This window comes from Cryptomeria japonica, chromosome 8, assembly GCF_030272615.1.
Source record: "Cryptomeria japonica chromosome 8, Sugi_1.0, whole genome shotgun sequence".
Classification (NCBI taxonomy): Eukaryota; Viridiplantae; Streptophyta; class Pinopsida; order Cupressales; family Cupressaceae; genus Cryptomeria; species Cryptomeria japonica.
In genome coordinates, this window is record NC_081412.1 from 184,195,307 (window position 1) to 184,215,140 (window position 19,834).

The 19,834-nt window shown below is 37.9% G+C and overlaps 1 protein-coding gene across 3 annotated transcripts in view; it reads right to left on the minus strand.

The window, feature by feature from the left end:
- The window catches only part of LOC131048354 (callose synthase 3), a 218,098-nt gene that overhangs the window by 25,332 nt on the left and 172,932 nt on the right, over positions 1-19,834 (minus strand). For all 3 annotated transcript variants that reach the window (XM_057982289.2, XM_057982286.2, XM_057982287.2), the window contains exons 35-37: positions 4,915-5,034; positions 4,699-4,814; positions 4,403-4,486 (exon numbers count right to left, since the gene is read on the minus strand). In XM_057982289.2, the coding sequence (XP_057838272.1) occupies positions 4,403-4,486; positions 4,699-4,814; positions 4,915-5,034 (320 nt within the window). The remainder of the gene's footprint in view (positions 1-4,402; positions 4,487-4,698; positions 4,815-4,914; positions 5,035-19,834) is intronic.

Genomic DNA, 19,834 nt, shown 5'->3' on the forward strand with positions numbered 1-19,834 from the left:
GAGCACAGTGGAAAAGTACACGGGTGAAAGTTACAACCCTAAAATTGTCCTCTTCAGCACACTTGGTACCATACGAAGCACTTATAGTGACCAGTCTCGTAGGGGACGTAAGACCAGTAGAGGTGTTGTTCCGGAGAATTGATGAAGGAGAACCACCGGCACGATGACGGGTGTCATTGCTGCAAATCAGTCTGGTTGTACTTGAGTCACAAGTTGTACCAGCCGCAGAGTGTACCTGTAGCCCTGATCGTATGGGTAGTGACCTAGGTGGCAAGAGTATGGCAGACCGTACGATGGCAGAGGAGGTCGTACAACATAGTTCGGATGGAATAGTTCAAGAGACGGTCGTACCAAAGAAAGAAGAAGCAATCGTACAGGAGATCAGTATTGGTATGGCGGGTATTGGCACGACAGATACTAGTACGGTACCAGTAAGGAGAGATGAGTCGGGGGATGTACCGATGACGAGAGATGATCTAGAGGAGTTGGCAGTACCAGATACACTGATTGATGAGGGATATAGATGAATCTCTAGATGGGTGGCTAGGGCAGTTTGCACTCACATCTCACCCTCCCCCCTCGCCTTCACCACACACCATGGCAATTGGACGGAGCCAGACACAGCATAGGACCACCCCTATCACAGATCGGGATGAGAGGATGTATGCTAAGGAGCAAAATAGAGCAACAGGAAGTGGTGGATAGAGCCCGAAGATCATCAATGTTGGGGAGAGCGGGTCCGGAGGACTACTGGCAGGTCTTCACCTCACTCCACTAGACCGTAGCGATCGAGCAGGCTCGCTCTAGCGGCTCTTTGGGGAGCTACAAGGGATTTCAGATATAGCACGTGGAATGGCACAATTGACTGGGCAGATGGATGCCGACAACTCCATTGATGCTGAGAAGCTATGCCACTTCATGACTTCCAGATGTGTGGGCGAGTTTGCACACCACTTTGAGCCCTAGGGGTGGCCAGACAGTAGTACGTCGGAGATGGTACAAGAGTGGACGCACATGCGACTGGTGGAGGGAGTGGGCACCTTGGGCGCCACCTTGCGCAGTATGGAAGGATCTTTTCGGGATGTCTACCTACAAATGCGATAGAGTCAGATAGAGCAGCAGACCCAACGGTTGTATGCAGCAAAACTGGAGAAGGAAGGGGATAAGCAGGCAAAGTTAGCTGCAGTGGAGAAGAACCTGAGGACTGAGCTAGAAACAAAGGTGACTACTTATGAGGCCCGATGCAGCATGCAGAAGGAGGAGGTACAGGTACTGGCAACACAAGTGGCTGAGCTTACTCTACGGATGGAGCAGAAGGGAAAAAAAAACTGTTGGAGGCCGCACACATGGTGAAGAAGGCACGAGAATAGCAACTGATAGCAGAGAAGAACCTCAGACTCCACACAAGGCAACATCCTTCTTCTTCGACCACCATAGGGACGTCTCCTCCCCCTTCTTAGTCTTAGTTTTTTGTTGTTATTCCAGCTCCTATTGTCTTAGTCGTTTGGAAGACGACTACTTTTTTTTTTGGGGGGGGGGGTGGTGTTGATGTTAGGGGTCAATAACACATGTTAGTTTGCAGTTGATTTGGGTGTTTATGTTTTGTTATGTTTGAGTCGCCGAGAGATTCCCATGGGGTAGTTGGTAGTTAGTGACGGTTGGCAACTTGGCCAACCGTCGAGTCTATATATGGTGTGGATGGAACCTGGGCAAGGATGGTATTGTACTAGCATATTTTGAGAATTCAATAAAGATATCATTCTTCTGTTATAACTGTTTTATTATTGTTATTCATGCTTTGATATATATATGAATGTTTTGTTACATGAATGGTTGGTACGTGGGATATCTCTGTTTATCCGTGAGTTTACCAACCTCACCTTAAGTACTAAACAACAGTTGTTTTTGTTCGCAGATAATTGAGTTTGTCTCAATCTACAGACACCAGGGTGATATCTATGGATCATTGAGTTTGTCTTAGTTCATAATTTTGGAGATGTGTTACTATGGATGATAGAATTTGTCTCAATTCACCAAGAGGAATGGTATGCTTGTGGTTAATGGAGTATGTCTTGATTCACAGGTATTGTTGGATAATTAGATATTTGCCTGGATCGAGAAGTTCAAGTTGATGTTGATGAAGAGTTGGAGATTCAAGACATTTGCCTAGGCCAGGAAGTTTAGGTTGATGTTGATGAAGAGTTGGAGATTCCAAACATTTTCCTAGACTAGGAAGTTTAGGCCAACGCTAATACATTTTTGCTCTTTTTATATTCATAATGTAAACCTTAAGGGGGGGGTTTTAATAAATAAGATTTGCATTTAATAAACCAAGTTAGGTTAATTAGTAGGTTGGGTAGTTAACTCCTATAAGTTCGTTTTGCAAAGGAAAAATAAGGCTATTAAAGCCAATGCAAATCATCCTATTGAATCAATAATATTTCATATTTTATTATATCTCTATCTGCAGCAATGACTTGATTTCACTTTATTTATGCTGGCTCTACCATTCTAACACACCTCTTCTCATTCCTCTACATTATGGGTCTTAACTTTTGTCAAGAGTTTGATGACTTGTTTCCACCAACCTCCATGAGGGTTTGGTGAGTAGTAATAGCAGGATTTTTGAGTTGCCTTACGTTTTTATTAGATCAGCATTTACTCCCAACCCCTACAACAGATTTGAGCAGGTATTCGGCATCAATGGTTGCTGATTTTTAGAACATTAAAAATGGTTTGGGTGGAAGTTTTGTGACAATCATTTCAGCGGCTGTTGCAGCAGTTTTTGCCATTTTCAATCACAAAACAGCAATTTTTTGGATGCCTAGGTTTTAAAACATCCAAAGTCGCAATTTTTGGCTTCAGAAAAATCAGCAAAGAAGAGAAGTTAGATTCAATTCACCAAGATTGTTTGGTGAGTCATCAATGGCCATTAGGGTTTGAAGACTTATTCAAAGGATGTGCCATAGTAAAGATGGAAGAGCTTCGTCAAAATCATCACTAGGAGCCAAGTATCAAAATGGCTAATTTTAACAAAAGCTAGTTATAGCTAGTGCTATTTTAAGCCATCACTATTGTTTGGAAGATAATCAAATTCTAGAAAATCAACTTTTAGAAGATTTAGTTATAGATCAGCCATTTTTCAAAGACTTTCTATAAGGTATATTTTTGTTTGATAACTATCCTTACCAAAAATCAATTTGAAGATTTCCTGACTTGGAAACTCAATTTGTGGACCAAGATTGTATAATAAGATTGCTTTGTGCACAAGAAAACTATTCAATGTAGAAGTTGTAGTTAGCTGTTTTATTATTTCCATTGCAAAACTTTGTAAAAACTTCTAAATAAGTTCTGCTGGCACTTAGATTTTCAATGAATAGTAATTTTATGGAACTCTAGACCTTCGTGCCAAAGTTTGTATGTTACAAAAGATAAGACAATAGTCTTATGTCATTCACCAATAATATGCAAACCAAACCAAAACAATGACCTTGCATGGCCCTCGTATCAGCATGTTTCTAAACAGTAAACCCAATATCACAAGTTTTATCAATTGATTGAAATGGGAAAGATGGATAATTGATGGCACTTGCTAGTTGTACTAAACTGTATGTTATAGATGTAACAATAGCACTAAGTACATATGATTTCTGAGTAGTTAAATAACGTTCCTTTATGCTGTCTCTACCCCAATACTTGTCTCTTGTACCTAAGACATCTCCTAACTTGACTATCATTTAGCTTCAATAATAGCATTGGACACCATGATTCAGCTCATAGTTGTATTGATATGATCAAAGCTCCTTGAGCATTGCAAATTATTCTGCCTACTTGTTTGTTTCTTTGCAAGCATCTAGATCATAAAGTAAGGTGGGTTGGCAACTGTATCTCTACAAACTCTGCTAACTCCAACGTAAATAGGTTTACCTATAGCCACCCCACTGTAGTTCATTTTTACAAATCCTTAGGTAAGGTAGTCCAAAAACTCTTAGGCTTTCAACATCTACAGAAACTTATTCCATTATTGACTTCTAGATGTTTTCCTGCAATTATTTGGAGAATTATCGGTGATTATTTTAATAATTTTCCATTTTCAGTATCAATCAATTCACTCGTGAATATGCTATTTATCAGAAAAACAGTCAAAGTATAAATTGTACCAACACATGTTAAATGCAGCATTCAGGATATCAATTGTATTTACTATTAATAAACAAGAAATTTAATACAGTAAAGATAAGGTTTCTGCAATCCATGAAATTAAGATACCAAGCATCTGGAAAAATCTACATTTCCAGACCTTTGTAAACTGACTTTAGCATTCATCTCATAACCAACAAATGTTTCACACCATTAGATAAACATTCCATTGGAATTAAAGAGAGAAGTATAGATATCTTACTTAAGTGGATTTGCCAGCAGCCGCTGTCCAATGGTAACAAAACTAGTCTCTTGATTTGACATAAACCAAGCAAGTGATGACACACTGCACCAAACAATAGCACAATCCTTGTTCACAATAAAAAAATAATTTATTTATCTCTATTTGGATGTAAGCTGTATGTCATGTTGTTATTCATTATTTTGATTACACTATCTGCATATCAAGAACACACATTTTCAACTTATAATTCACCATACAATAGGCACAGATTCCATGCTTTGATCCTTCTGAATAAAAGCCTTCTTTTAACACACCTGCCAGTAAAGATGTGTTCTCTAAGACCAAGAATTGTTGGGGGCCGTACCCCATGGTCTTCAAGAAATTCATCCAACAAATTTCTCATTTTGAAAGCTTCTTCAAGATAGTTGTCCTGCAGTATAAGATAAGCAGATAAGCCACACTAAATTAGATATCGCATAAGATTATAGCCCGAAAAGTAAATATTATATAATATTTAGATGTAAGTATACCTGATTCATATCAATTGCTTGGAGACCTTCACCACGAGTGAAAATAATGGCATGGTTTTGGTTTTCTGGCTTCCCTTCACCAAGGTTAGCATTACCTGGGAGCTTGATGCGGTAGATATCCTGGAATTAACGTAAATTTACAACCAATAATTAACACAAAACAATTGGACCGCCTTGATGATATCTCTATTAACTAGCCATTTAATTTAATTCACCACTGTCCATGCATCAAAGAAAATCCTATTTAGCCAGTAATATATAAAAGGCACATATCCACTTATGATAAGTCTTCTGTTCCTGTTTTACATCATCAATCTGATAAACATAGATGTACAAGGCAAAGAAAATTAGAAGTACCATAGATCCTTAAGACATAAAATTTCTGAACGGAAGCATTTTCAAGTAGACGTGTAAAGAAGAGTCCTTGCTATATGTAAAACAAATTAAAAAAAATAAGGAAATTTTGTTTACCTGACAGTGAGTCACTAAAAGAAGACTGCAGTTACCAAAATATGCTAGACTTTTAGAAAATGTTTAAGTTTAGATTCTAGAATAAAATAATACAATAGAAACAATGTCTGTTGGAATACTATAATTCATATACAAAATAATCTATTACATCATTATATAAATGATATTATAATAATACATTATTATTATTAACATAAGGTAGTTTGGTAGTTTGTAATGTCCCCTTCTCAATGTTGTGCTTTCAGTGGTCCATTGGCCTATTCCAGAGACCCATAGACTATGTGGAATGAAGAATTAGGGTTTCAAACGTTGGTGAAGTGAGAATTTACTATTTTTAGTAAGTTAGGGGTTGGCTGTTTGGATGATGTTGTCTTATTGAACTTTCCATGATCTGTCACTGGGTGCGAAGATCATGTTTTTCGGAGTAGTAATTCATGACTTACTATTTTTAGTAAGTGGCAGTATGGAGCATTTCTATTTTTGGCAGTGGACAAGGTTTTGATCCTGCAGCAATTCTATGGTCTTCTTTACTCAGCTTCATCCTGGTTTTGTTGATGATCAGTATAGGAGTCATAGGTGATTTAATTAAATATTATTTCCTTGTCTAAGGTTTAATATTTAAATATTTGTATTTACTAATTAAATGTATTGAGGATGACTTAGGGAAAAATAATTATTTGATATCCATGTGTTATTTTCCTAAGTCAAATGGTGTATTATTTGGTGGCAATTTGGAAGGATAAAACATCTCTTGTTTTATAATTTTAATATTGCAAAAAGAAAACGCCACCAAAGGCAAAGTTCGAACTTGCCTAGGAAGAGGGGAAGTGGGCGCCATGTTGGAGGAGACTTGAAATGAAATGGAGTTTGAGTTGAGTTTGGGCGTCATTTGCATTTGAATTTGGGGGAGCTTTGGAGTTATAAATATGAGCCTTGGGCTCTCATTTTACGATCTTGAAAAATTGCATCGTTATGTTGTTGGATTGGTGTATGAACTTTGAAGCTTCGGAGTGCAACTCCCTAGTATTTCAAGTTTCGTACTTGAGATATAGTACCTAGCTGTGTGATGTATTCTATGACATTTTTAGTGCATATTTTAGTATTTTTCTAAGTGTGGAGTGATTTCTGGAGTTGCTGGTTTCCTTGTGGCTGAAGCAAGTTTTCAATCATACCTCCCTACCTGAGCGACTAATCATTTTGGTTACTGGCTCAATCTGTCTTCTTGTTGTTGACGATACATCTTGTAAGTATGTAGCACCATATTCTGAGTTTTGAATTTTATATTGCAAATCGAAATATCCTAGCTAGGAGTGGGTTTTGGTGAGTGCATTGGTATGCATGCAAGGTGTTTTGAAGTGTTTGGTAGCTCTATTTTGGATTGTTCTTAGTTGTTGCTTGTCTACTGTTGGTTTCGAAGTGATTTGGAGTGAATTGAGAGAGATTTGAGTGAGATCTGAGCAGCTTAGTGAGTTTATGGGTTGCTGGTTATGCATTTCCAGCCTGTTGTTTTTGTGTTGAATTAGTTTGATGATCATTATCTCTTGTGTTCAGCAATACACTTCTACTCTCACTTTCCTCTCTATTGTAAGGTTAAGTAGTAGTACTACTAACTGTTCTGCATTGTAATCTTCATATCCCACTGAGAAGTGGAAGAGGCTGGCTTGCCGCCTATATCTGATATTTTGTAATTCAGTCCCCCACTGCATAAGGGGTTGAGTTGAGTAGTTTTGTAATTCAGTCCTCCCGCTGAAATATTGTGGTCGAGTGATTTGTGTTTGCAGTGTTGTTCTCTTGGCTGGTTTACTACCAAGTTCCTTGCTTTCCCGTTGGATAAGCGGAAGGGGCTGGCTTGCCACCTGTATTGTATTTTCAGCAATTCAGCAGTTTATCTCTAGCGATCCCCTGCTACCGTATGCTCTCACCCTCCCAATGTGGGCTCTCGGTGATCAAAAAGTGTAGGGTTCTTTCCAGTTGTTCAGTTTTCATTATTCTAACCCTAACGGGTGATTGGTGATTGTGATATTGCTCTAAAAAAACCAAAAAAAATTAGTGGGAATATTACATGGTTGGGAATGCCTAGCGTGGTCAGTTATTCTTTTGACTAACTTTCCTTTGTATATATTCATTCTACCTTGAATAATCAAATCACTCATTGTTTCCCAACTTCATTTTGGTATCAGAGCATTTGAATCCTGCCCTATAAAATCATAAGAAGAGTTGTATGGAAGAGGTTGGATAATCCAATAAGACTTCCAGCAGTAATCTGTAGTATTTGTACTGCAGTTGTAGACCTGCCACCAAGTGTGCAAAGTGCCATTACAAGTGCATCTAAAGATTCAAACAGAATGCAAATATGGATGGTATTGTGAGAGAACCCAGTTTTGAAGGACTCTCTATTGTTTGGATTAATGAAAGCCTAATTTGGGCTCTGTTTTCCTTTTGGGATTTGGACTGACATCAGGAGGGAGTAAAAACCGAACAGTTGTTGCTTGCTCTTCCACAGAAGCAAAATATCATGTTGCAAGTGAACTAGCCTAAAAAGTGATATGGTTAAATCATAGCTTGACAGGAATGGGTGTACTTGAGACACAACCTACAATTTTGTTTTGCGATAATCAAGGAGTCTTCAAGTTTATTCATAAACATAATCCATGTTTTTATGAGCACACTAAACACACTGAGATTCAACAGCGATACATCCACAAGCATGTCCAACAGCAAAATATTCAGCTCCAATGTTATTCTACTTGAGTAACTTTGCAAACATCTTTATACTGTAGTTGTATTTGAAGAGGTTCGATAATCCAAAAAGACTTCCAGCAGTAATCTGCAGTATTTTGTACAGTAGTTGTAGAGCTCCCGCCAAATGTGCAAGTGCCATTACAAGTGCATCTGATAGTTACAACAGAATGCAAACATAAATGGTATTGTGAAATAACCCAGTTTTGAAGGAATGTCCTGTAATATCCCCTGCTCATAAATGACTGAATATGCAAGGAATATCGTCAACACTTGGCTGGCAGCCTGCTGTTCTAGTTTTATGTCTGTATAACCTGCATGTTATGCTGTTTCTAGGCTGCAGTATAACTTGCGAGTTATGCTGTTCTGACTGTTACAAGTTTTCAGACTTGTGTTTGGAAGCATAAATTTTGGTTTACCATCACAAGTGACTCGCAAACAACTTCTAAAAGTTACATTAACATCTAGGATAAGTATGCAACTACTTCATAATGTAATGACATCAATTTTAGATACAAATTGAATACTTATAGTTGACTGTAATTACATCAAACAGTTGGCATGATCCCAAGAACAATGAACGATAGTTGTGCAACTCAGACTCCTCATTTATTCTTGTGTCAATATGTTCATTACAATGCTCATATCATATATCCAAAGTCTTACAACCAATTCACTTGAATACTCAGAAATTTCTGAAGACATGAAAACCTCAGACATTAACTGCTAACTGAAAGTACATAGGAAATGATACCAAAGAAACCTGATAAAAATCGCCAAACTTGATATTTGAAGCAGCAAGCAATATCACCAGTCTTGAGCCTCTAATGATCAAACTTGACCCTCCTTACAAATCGCCCCTGCTGCTGTCATGTAGGTCTGAGAATTATGAACTTCCAATGCCAAACTCTTCTCCTTGACTTCTAAAAGAATCGCTTTCCTTTCCCAAACAAATTGCTAGTGTCCAATGCCAAACCTGATGCAAAGATGTGAGTCTATGAACAAATCCTGGATTATAGCTGAGTGATACGATTTTACCTCAGAATTAATTGGGCACTGAACACCTCTTGTTCCTCCTTCAAAATGCTTCAAAAGGAATCGCCCTTTCCTCCCTTATGCTAGCGCTGTCCTCCAACCCTTGATGTGATGGACCAACAATGAATTAAGAGCAAAGTCATGGCTGATGAAGGTCTAGTTTAGTCTTGTTTCAGACTTGACTCTATCCCTGCAGCCTTCGTATCTCTTCTCCAAAATATTCCCAAAAGGATCACCCAATAGTCCCAATACCAACGCTGTGTTGAAATGTGGCGACTGATCAGCAAAGTATTGTACATTTAGCACGTATCCTCGTCGGGGTCTAGGGCCAGGCCGAGCCAAGCCCCGGGTAGGGGTTCGGGAACGGCAGCCCCCGAGAAAAGCGGGGGTTCGGGGGCGGGAGCCCCCGAGAAAAAAAAAATTTGGATATTTTTTTGATGAAAACCGACATTGTAATAAAACCCTAAAAAGGCCGACTTTGTTTTTGCCCTAAAAACGCATGTTACAAGCGGCTAGGATGCTTAAGGCATTGTAAGGTTGATGTACTATTTTTGCTGGATAATAAGAAAGATTGGACGACTGTGTATGGTGGACGTAACCCATTCTGGGTGAACCACGTTAAATCTCTGTGTTATCTATGTCCTGTTTTATTTATTTATCTTTTGTATTTAAATCTGCATATAATTGTTAGTTCATATTTGCTTCGGATCTGCTTGAAACCCTAACAACGGCCAGAATTATCAATTATGGAACATGCAGATGGAGGATTACCTGTATCAAAAGGATTTGTGGCGGCCATTGGAAGGAAAGGCAAAGAAACTGACCACAATGTCAGATGAAGAGTGGGACATTTTAGATAGAAATGCACTGGGATCCATTCCATTGTGCCTTGCACCGTCTGTAGGATTCAATATAACAGAAGCAAAAACGACTGTAGATTTGCTGGCGACATTGGCTAAGTTGTATGAGCAACCCTCAGCTTCGAATAAGGTATTTCTTATGAAGCGTCTGTTTAATTTGAAAATGAGTGAGGGAGGATCTGTAACGGACTACTTAAATGAATTTAATACAATTACCAGTCAATTGTCTTCAGTAAAAATTACTTTTGCAGAAGAAGTTAGGGCTCTCTTGATTTTATGTTTTTTGCCAGAAAGCTGGAATAGCTTGGTTATGGATGTAAGTAACTCTGTCTCTAGTAAAAATACTTTGGTATTTGATGATATTGTTGGTGTTATCCTAAGCGAGGAAATGCGAAGGAAAAGCACAAGTGAGACTCCAACATCATCGGGTAGTGTTTTGAATGTGGAGAATAGAGGAAGATCAAAGGAAAGAGGAAAAGGCCCTGGGAATGAGAAGTCACGAGGGAAGTCAAAGAAAGGACGCTCTCAATCTAGAGGAAAGAAAGATTGCTGGTACTGCGGAAAGCTTGGTCATCTAAAGAAAGACTGTTGGTCTCGGAAAAACAAAGAAGGAGACAAAAATGAAAATGACTGTAAGGAAGCTAATATTGCAAGTAATACTTTACAAGATGCTTTAATCTTATGTTTGGATAATGTTAATGATTCCTGGGTAGTAGATTTTGGGGCTTCATTTCATGCTACACCCCACAGAAAATATTTTCTAGATTATGTTCAAGGTGATTTTGGATAGGTATATTTGGGTGATAATGAGCCTTGTCAACTTGTTGGAAAAAGAAAGATAAAGATCAAGTTGCAGAATGGAAATGACTGGTTTCTGCAAGAAGTAAAACATGTTCCTAATTTAAGAAGAAATTTAATTTCTGCAGAGCAACTAGGTAGTGAAGGTTGCATAGTTACCCTCTCAAACAGTATGTGCAAGGTCACTAAAGGATCAGTAGTAATAGCTAAACGTGTGAAGGTAGGCACATTATATCTGTGTACAGGTAACACTTACTCTACCCTAGCTGCTACAGATAAAGTTACTGCAGGGACAACAACAATAAATGTTGCAAGAACAAATTCGATAATGTGGCACCATAGGCTTGGGCACATGAGTGAAAACTATTGCCAGGACTAAAGAAAAATGATTTAGAGTTCTGTGAAAACTGTGTTTATGGTAAACAGAAAAGAGTCAGATTTCTCAAGGTTGGGAAAGAGAAGAAGAGTGAGAAGTTAGAGCTTGTACATTCAGATGTATGGGGACTAGCTCAGGTATCATCTCTTGGTGGCTCTTGTTATTATGTTAGTTTTATTAATGACTCAACCAGAAAAACATGGGTATATTTCCTAAAACAAAAATCAAATGTTTTTGAAACTTTTAAGAAATGGAAAGCTTTGGTTGAGAATGAGACAGGAAAAAAGTTGAAGTGTCTCAAGATCGGATAATGGAGGTGAGTATTGCAGCAAAGCATTTGAAGATTATTGCTTCTTAAATGGGATTCGAAAGTAGAAGACAGTTCCAGGAACTCCACAGGAAAATGGTGTGTCAGAGAGAATGAATAGGACTATCATGGAACGCGCGAGGAGCATGAAATTGCATGCTGGATTGCCCTTACATTTTTGGGCAGATGCTGTACATACTGTTGTCTATTTGATAAATAGAGGACCTTCAACCCCTTTGGATGGTGGTATTCCAGAGGAGGCATGGACTGGTAAAAAGGTAAATTATTCTATTCTAAAAACTTTTGGTTGCGAAGCTTTTGTCCATGTTGATAAAGAAAATAGAACCAAGCTTGATGCTAAATCTCAGAAATGTACCTTCATTGGATATGGGATAGATGAATATGGCTATCGGTTATGGGATTTTGAAAATACGAAGATAATTAAAAGTAGAGATGTTATATTAAATGAGAAGGTCATGTATAAAGAACAGATGCAAGAAAAGAAGCATGAACATGACAAACAAGAATATGTGGTGTTGGATGAGATTCCTGAAAATGAAATGCCACGGGTACCCGATGCTCAGCAACAACAGATTGTCCCACAAACTCCTGCAAGTGTTAGACGTTCTACGAGGACAAGTAGACCCCCTGAAAGATTTTCTCCTTCTTTGTATTCTATTTTATTAACGGATTCTAGTGAACCAGAAGAATATGAAGAAGCAATGTAGGTAGATGCCAAACAACAGTGGGAGCTAGGCATGAAAGAGGAGATGGACTCCTTGATGAAAAATAAGACTTGGGACTTAGTCCCTTTACCTGCAGAAAAAAGAGCCTTGCCTAACAAATGGGTTTATCGGCTAAAGGAGGAAGAAGGAGGTCAAAAAAGATATAAGGCCAGACTTGTGGTAAAAGGTTTTGCACAGAAAAAGGGTATAGATTATGATGAAATATTTTCTCCAGTTGTAAAAATGACTTCAATTAGAACTGTACTTAGTCTTGTGGCTGCAGATGATTTACATCTTGAACAATTAGATGTCAAAACAACTTTTCTCCATGGAGATTCGCAGGAGGAAATTTACATGTTGCAACCACAGGGATATGAGGTCAAAGGTAAGGAGAACTTGGTGTGCAGGTTGAAAAAAAGTTTGTATGGCCTGAAGCAAGCACCCCGACAATGGTATTTAAAATTTGATAGTTTCATGGCTAAACACGGTTATCATAGATGCCATTCTGATCATTGTGTATATTTTAAGAGATTTGATAATGGCAATTATATTATCCTGTTGCTTTATGTTGATGACATGCTTGTTGCTGGGTCTAACATGCAACATATAAATGATCTTAAACAGAAATTAGCCAAGTCATTTGCTAAGAAGGATTTGGGTGCAGCTAAGCAAATTCTTGGTATGAGGATTACACGGGACAGGAAAAATAGAACCTTGAATTTGTCCCAAAGTGAGTATATAAAGAAGGTGTTGAAAAGATTTAACATGCAGGATACAAAAGCAGTTAGTACACCTTTGGCTAATCATTTCAAACTGACTAAGGAGATGTGCCCAAAGGCACAGGAAGAGGTTAATAAAATGTCTAACATCCCGTATTCATCAGTTGTTGGTAGTCTAATGTATGCAATGGTATGCACAAGGCCAAATATTGCACATGCAGTGGGAGTTGTGAGCAGGTTTATGAGTAATCCGGGTATGGAACATTGGAATACTATGAAATGGATTCTTCGGTATTTGAAAGGAACTACTACGAAAGCATTATGTTTTAAAGGATCTAATGCTGCTCTGAGTGGATTTGTTGACTCTGATCTGGCGGGTGATATTGATTCACGGAGGAGTACTACAGGGTATGTTTTTACTATAGGGGGAACTGCAGTCAGTTGGATTTCTAGGCTCCAAAAGGTTGTTGCACTTTCAACCACTGAAGCTGAGTATGTTGCTGCTACAGAAGCCAGCAAGGAGATGATTTGGTTGCAATGTTTTCTGGAAGAATTGGGTTAGACAGAAGAGGATAGCCCATTGTATACTGATAGCCAGAGTGCCATTCATCTTGCGAAGAACTCTGCTTTTCATTCAAGGACAAAGCACATTCAGCTCAGGTACCACTTAATCCAGACTGTTTTGGAGGAGGGTCAGTTACGGCTTGAGAAGATTCACACATGTGAGAATCCTGCCGATATGTTCACGAAGGCAGTTCCACAGGAGAAGCTGATTTCTTCATCAGTTTCTGTTGGTCTTCTTGATTGATAATTGTGGAATTTATACCAGTCGAGTCCTAGTGTTTTATCGAGCGGATGTTGCATGTACAGTGGTGTCATGTAGTATCAGTCTCCAAGTGGGAGATTGTTCGGTGTGGAGCCTGATCAGTCTCCAAGTGGGAGATTGTTGAAATGTGGCGACTGATCAACAAAGTACTATACACTTAGCACATATCCTTGCCGGGGTCCGAGGCCGGGCTGAGCCTCAAGCAAGGATTCAGGGGCAGCAGCCCCCGAGAAAAGGGAGGGTTCGGGGGGCGGGAGCCCCCGAGAAAAAAAAAATTTGGGTATTTTTTTGATGAAAACCGACATTGTAATAAAACCCTAAAAAGGCCGACTTTGTTTTTGCCCTAAAAACGCATGTTATAAGCGGCTAGGATGCTTAAAGCATTGTAAGGTTGATGTACTGTTTTTGCTGGATAATAAAAAAGGTTGGACGACTGTGTATGGTGGACGTAACCCATTCTGGGTGAACCACGTTAAATCTCTGTGTTATCTGTGTCCTGTTTTATTTCTTTATCTTTTGTATTTAAATCTGCATATATATGTTTGTTCATATTTGCTTCAGATCTACTTGAAACCCTAACACGTTGTCCTTCAAGGTATGATGCGATGCTATAGTGATGCAATAGGAACCAAATCGTGGGGTTTGGTGAGTGGAACCCGATTTGCAATTTAGATCAGCTCTCACCTCAATTCCGTCTATAATGTCCCCTACTAGGTTTAGTCTTGTCTTGACCAAAATTAATATATTTCCATATACGTATGGCTTCAACTAAATTGGTTAGGACACAAATCTATCCTAACAAGAATCAAATGGTTGATATTGCATTGTTCAATCAATTAGTTTATTAATAGGTAAATTGTTCATCTATCATGCATCCATAATAAGTTTACAAATCCAAGTCCTCAACGATCTTAGGACCTTGCCCTCAACGTTTATGGGTCGCCGATCCCTACTGTATCTTTGGGACTCATCTTATTAATTGGATTTAGGCCACCCCTCTTTGAAAAAAACTCAATTCCTCACTTCTTGAATACTGACAACAGTAGTGACAATTTATTTACAAACATTTTCTTCTTACTATTTTATTATCTTATGAGCTCTTCTGATTTACAATCTAATGTGTTATTTGTCTGTTTAAAAAATTTTATATATATAAAGAAATAAATAATTAAACAAATAAATAAATGAATTAAATTCTATTATCAATTATTTATGTATTTGCTAATAATCTATTATATAGATTATTAATACTACCACTGCTTCAAACATTATTGGTTATTAATATTATAGTGGCTGGTAATGGCAGACAGATCTGACACATGTCAGATCTGGTCTGCCACAGTCATGAAATTATGTACTGCTATATTACATATTTCCGTCCATGCCAATATTATTGTTTAAGTTTTGTATAAAGACATTATCGGGCTTCATATATTAGGCATACATATTAAATAGCTTTCGATGCCTACCACCAAGAGAAGGATGTTACTGCCTATAGCTCAATAATGGTTCGGATCTGATATGATCAGTGGTTGCAGATTATACATAAATATTTTTTATTACCTATATAATTGTATTAGATTGTTTATTCTACATTCCTTATACAATAGATTATGTACCTACAGCCATTACTCTTGTGTTCCATTTTTCCCCACCCCCCCTATTGGAAAGGTGTCAATCTCTCTTTAATATGTCTCGAAGGAATATAAGTCGAATGGTTGCATCTGTGCATTATCGTACCATTTGAATATTTAACTATCCATGGTAATCGCCTCCCTTAGTGGATATCTAATCGGTGATTAGTTAAAATCATTTAATATATTTCTTTGGTGGCAATTAATACTTGCGACTTCCTGCTTGATACTCATGTCAGCAATTATGGAGGGTTGTTTGACAACCTTGGTTACTTTTTTATGGATCACTTGAATAAGACAATTTTCTGCGGTAAGATTTTTATATCAATCCTATGCCACTGATTTTATTTGGAAGATGTCTACAATAATATTTGATTTATTTGTATAATTTCAGAATATTTTCATTAATGAATATTAATTAAATAATAATATTAATAAATAAATAAGTATTTAATAATTGCAATTAATTTTTTATTAATAAATATTATATTATATTAATTAATAATAATTATTTCATTTAGGGTTTTTTTTAAACATATATAAGGATCATGGAGGGGACATGATAGACCGCCCTTCCTGAAATTGCTTGTCCTCAAGCAATCGACAATTTCTCAAATTGAACCGTATACATATGTATATATAATGACATGAAACATCTACATAGGATATGAAGTAATACACATGAAGTTTGGTAAATACATGCAAGGCTTGAAGAATACATGGAAATCTTGAAGCATAGACATAAGTGATGCATTTAATAATACACATAAAATATGAAGCGCACACATCACATGGAGGTGCAAAGCATGTATGTGAAAACCACACAGTAAAAACTCTATGCACAAACCCAATACATCAAGCATACACATGAACACATAAGACATGAGTCATCCATATGATTACACATAAGGTCTAAATCCAAAACATATGAGGTAAGAAGCATCTACGTAAAACATGGGGGATACACATGAATATACACCAGGCGTGAAGCTTATGTGTAATATACGTAAATACAATCAAGGTTTGCAACATACACGTGAAATACATGTAGTACATAAAGTATGGAGTATACACTTGACTGTTCTTAAGTAGCATGGAGTTCACATAGGAATTCGCTTAAGTCAGGAAGTATATACGTGAATGCATATAAATTCACTTGAGTTATAGGGCATACAAAGCATGAAATATATACATAAACACACGTATGAGTCATAAATATAAGTGAATCATCTAAGAATACATCCAAGGCATGAAATAAACATGTAGACATATAAATGCATGTAAGGCATGAAGTATACATGTCAGGCATGAAGCAATAAATACACGACAGACATGTAAGCATGAAGAAATGCACTTGAATATATGTAAGGCATCAAGTATACATGTCAGGCATGAAGCAATAAATACACAACAGACATGTAAGCATGAAGAAATGCACTTGAATATACATCAGACATGTAAGCATGAAGAAATGCACTTGAATATACATCAGACATGTGCATGAAGCATGATGTATGAAGTAGCACACATGTAAGTTATGAAGTAATATACATAAGGCATGGAACATTCACATAATATGAAAATACATTGAGGCATGAAGTATGTACATAAGAAATGTGAGGCTTGAAGCAATACACAAATACACATAAGGTACAAAGTATATATAAGAAAGGCATTCATCGAGTGAACACACTAAAGACACCAGTCATAAGGCACACATAAAGATGCAAGGCATTCTCTTTTAAGTTAAATATGAAGATGTTATTTGATAAAATAGATAATATAATAATCAGTTTACTATTAAGAGGTTCATTCAAATCTTTAATTTGAATTAACAAATAACTCATAATTAAATAATAGGTGCATAAGCCCATTCAGATATAAATTATTATTATTATTTGACAATACGGGGACATCACACGTCACCAGATGTGGGGTTATGACAACCCTCTCACTTTAGAGGAAAATCGTGAAGTCTCATAAATGAGACGATTTTCCCATATTATTAAATGTTAATTAATAAATGTTTTAATTATCATATTTATTTAATCACAATAATCCAATGTCCAAAGAGGGGTTATGACAGTCCGCCCTTCCCGAATTTGCTTGTCCTCAAGCAAATGTTTATTTTAATTTCATCAACTAAGTCATCTACCAACATGAGTTAAACAGCACAGAGCATATACATGGGAAACACGAAGCATACACGTGGAAGGCACAGAGCATACACATGGAAGGCACAGAGCATACATATATGCAAACACGGAGTATACATGTGAATACACCTATGTTACCCCAAGTTTCCGGGAAGGGGGGACGGGGGGACGGGGGGACGAGTTTCTGGGACGGCAAATTTTTTTGCCAAATTTGGGGACGGGGGGGGACGGCAAAGGGGACGGCTGTATAAAATATAGGGAAAATTTAAAATATATAGGAAAATTCTAAATGTTCATATGAAAACATGGATAAAGCATGCATCTATACATTATATTCATATGAAAACATGGATATAGCATGTGTATGATACTATGAAAACATTTTAGAATGCAAACATCGAACATACAACATTATCAATACACTCAATACTCAATATGCACTCAGAATTCAGAATTTCAATTCATTCACATTGTCAATATGCATATCATAATAGATATTAAAGAAATAAAATACATAATGGAGCCTAATCAGACTCAGAGGTTAAATTTTCACTACTTCCATCAGCGCAGTTCCCCCCTATATTTTTTGACGGGGGTTTGGGGGCAGCGCCCCCAACTTGGGGTCAAGGGGCATCGCAAAAAACCCTTCATGAGATATTTCACTCCCTCAATTACGCAAAAAATATCATTAAAAAAAATTTGAAAATACGACTTTTTTTATTTTAATATTTTTCCCTAGCCCTAGATGTGGGGGACGTCTGGCCGACCCCGGGACGGCTGGGACGTCCCCAATCCGTCCCCAGCCGTCCCCGGGACGTACGGACGTCCCCCACAGCTAGGGAAGCCGTCCCCCCGTTTCGGGGACGTCCCCTAGAAATTTTGACAATTTGGGGACCGGGGGGGGACGTCCCCTGGCCGTCCCCAAGTCCCCGAAACGTCCCCGGGACTGAGACGGGGGTTTTCAGGTAGGGGACGCGTCCCCGGGTTTCGTAGGAATACACACATTGTGAAATTTTTTTCTTGTTATGAGTAGAAACACAAATCAACACCAGCTGGATGCATAAACATAAACACACAATCTAGTTTGTGATCTCAGGTAGAGTATTTAAGAATTTCAAATGGAGTAAATATAATGAGTCTAATTAGCCATATCGACAAAGAGGATAGATAGCACAATGTTTGGATACTTGCCTCAAGTATTAATTAAATGGACTATGCTTAACTCCCTATTCGCCATTAATGAAAGAGAAAAGATTTAGACACAACGAGACGCCCGTAGCGCTTAGGCCCAAGAGCGGTACACTCCCCCTTGGCCCAACTGATGGCAGACTTTCAATCATCCACAACGGGTTGCCTACCTGATAGAGGCCTAGTTTCTGCTGACCTCATTGCTCTATCTCTCTCCCACACTAGTGGTGAATGTGAAGTATACATCTATTATTAGTCAATTTCTTTAAGATTAAACTGTTATCCATAAGATAATTCCATACTCATTCCCTAGTGAGACCACAGAGAAGTAGGTGCAATAGGATGCCCGTAGCGCTTATCAGGCCCAAGAGCGGTACACTCCCCCTTGGCCCAACTTGTGGCAGATTTTCAGTCATCCACAGTGGGTTGCCTACCTGACAGACGCCTAGTTCCTGCTATCCCATAGCCCTAGTCCCTTGTATCTTACTGGGTTTGGGTATGCAATTTATCCATTCATCATTACTTAATAATTAACCCATGGTTTCTTTATGGGACTAATCCTTGTGATCTTAAAATCACATTAATAATGCAATTCAATACTGTCTTGTAATTTCAATAAATGTTTGTGTATGCATTAGCCTTCTTCGTATTCACTTCCTCAGTGAGATCAAAGGATTTAGACGCAACGAGACGCCCGTAGCGCTTATCAGGTCCAGGAGTGGTTTACTCTCCTTTGGCCTCACTAATGGCAGACCTACAGTTGCCATAGCGAGTGATGTACCTGACAGAGGCCTAGTTTCTACTGACCTCATTGCTCTACCCCATTTCCTCACTAATGGTCCATATGGAATTTGTGATTAATTTATTCCCAATTTAAATGCCAGCTTATATTTTTATTTTTTTTGTCCTATATATATTAAGTATTTTAAATGCCACCATGGATATGCCTAGTTATCCACTATTCTAATTTGAATTACTCTGAAGTCATACCCATTCAATATCTATTTGGCTGATAATGATATATTTTAAATTCATCTTATGAGTTGGAACCCTCGTTGCTTATCGGTCATGGTATTTGCCTCTGTT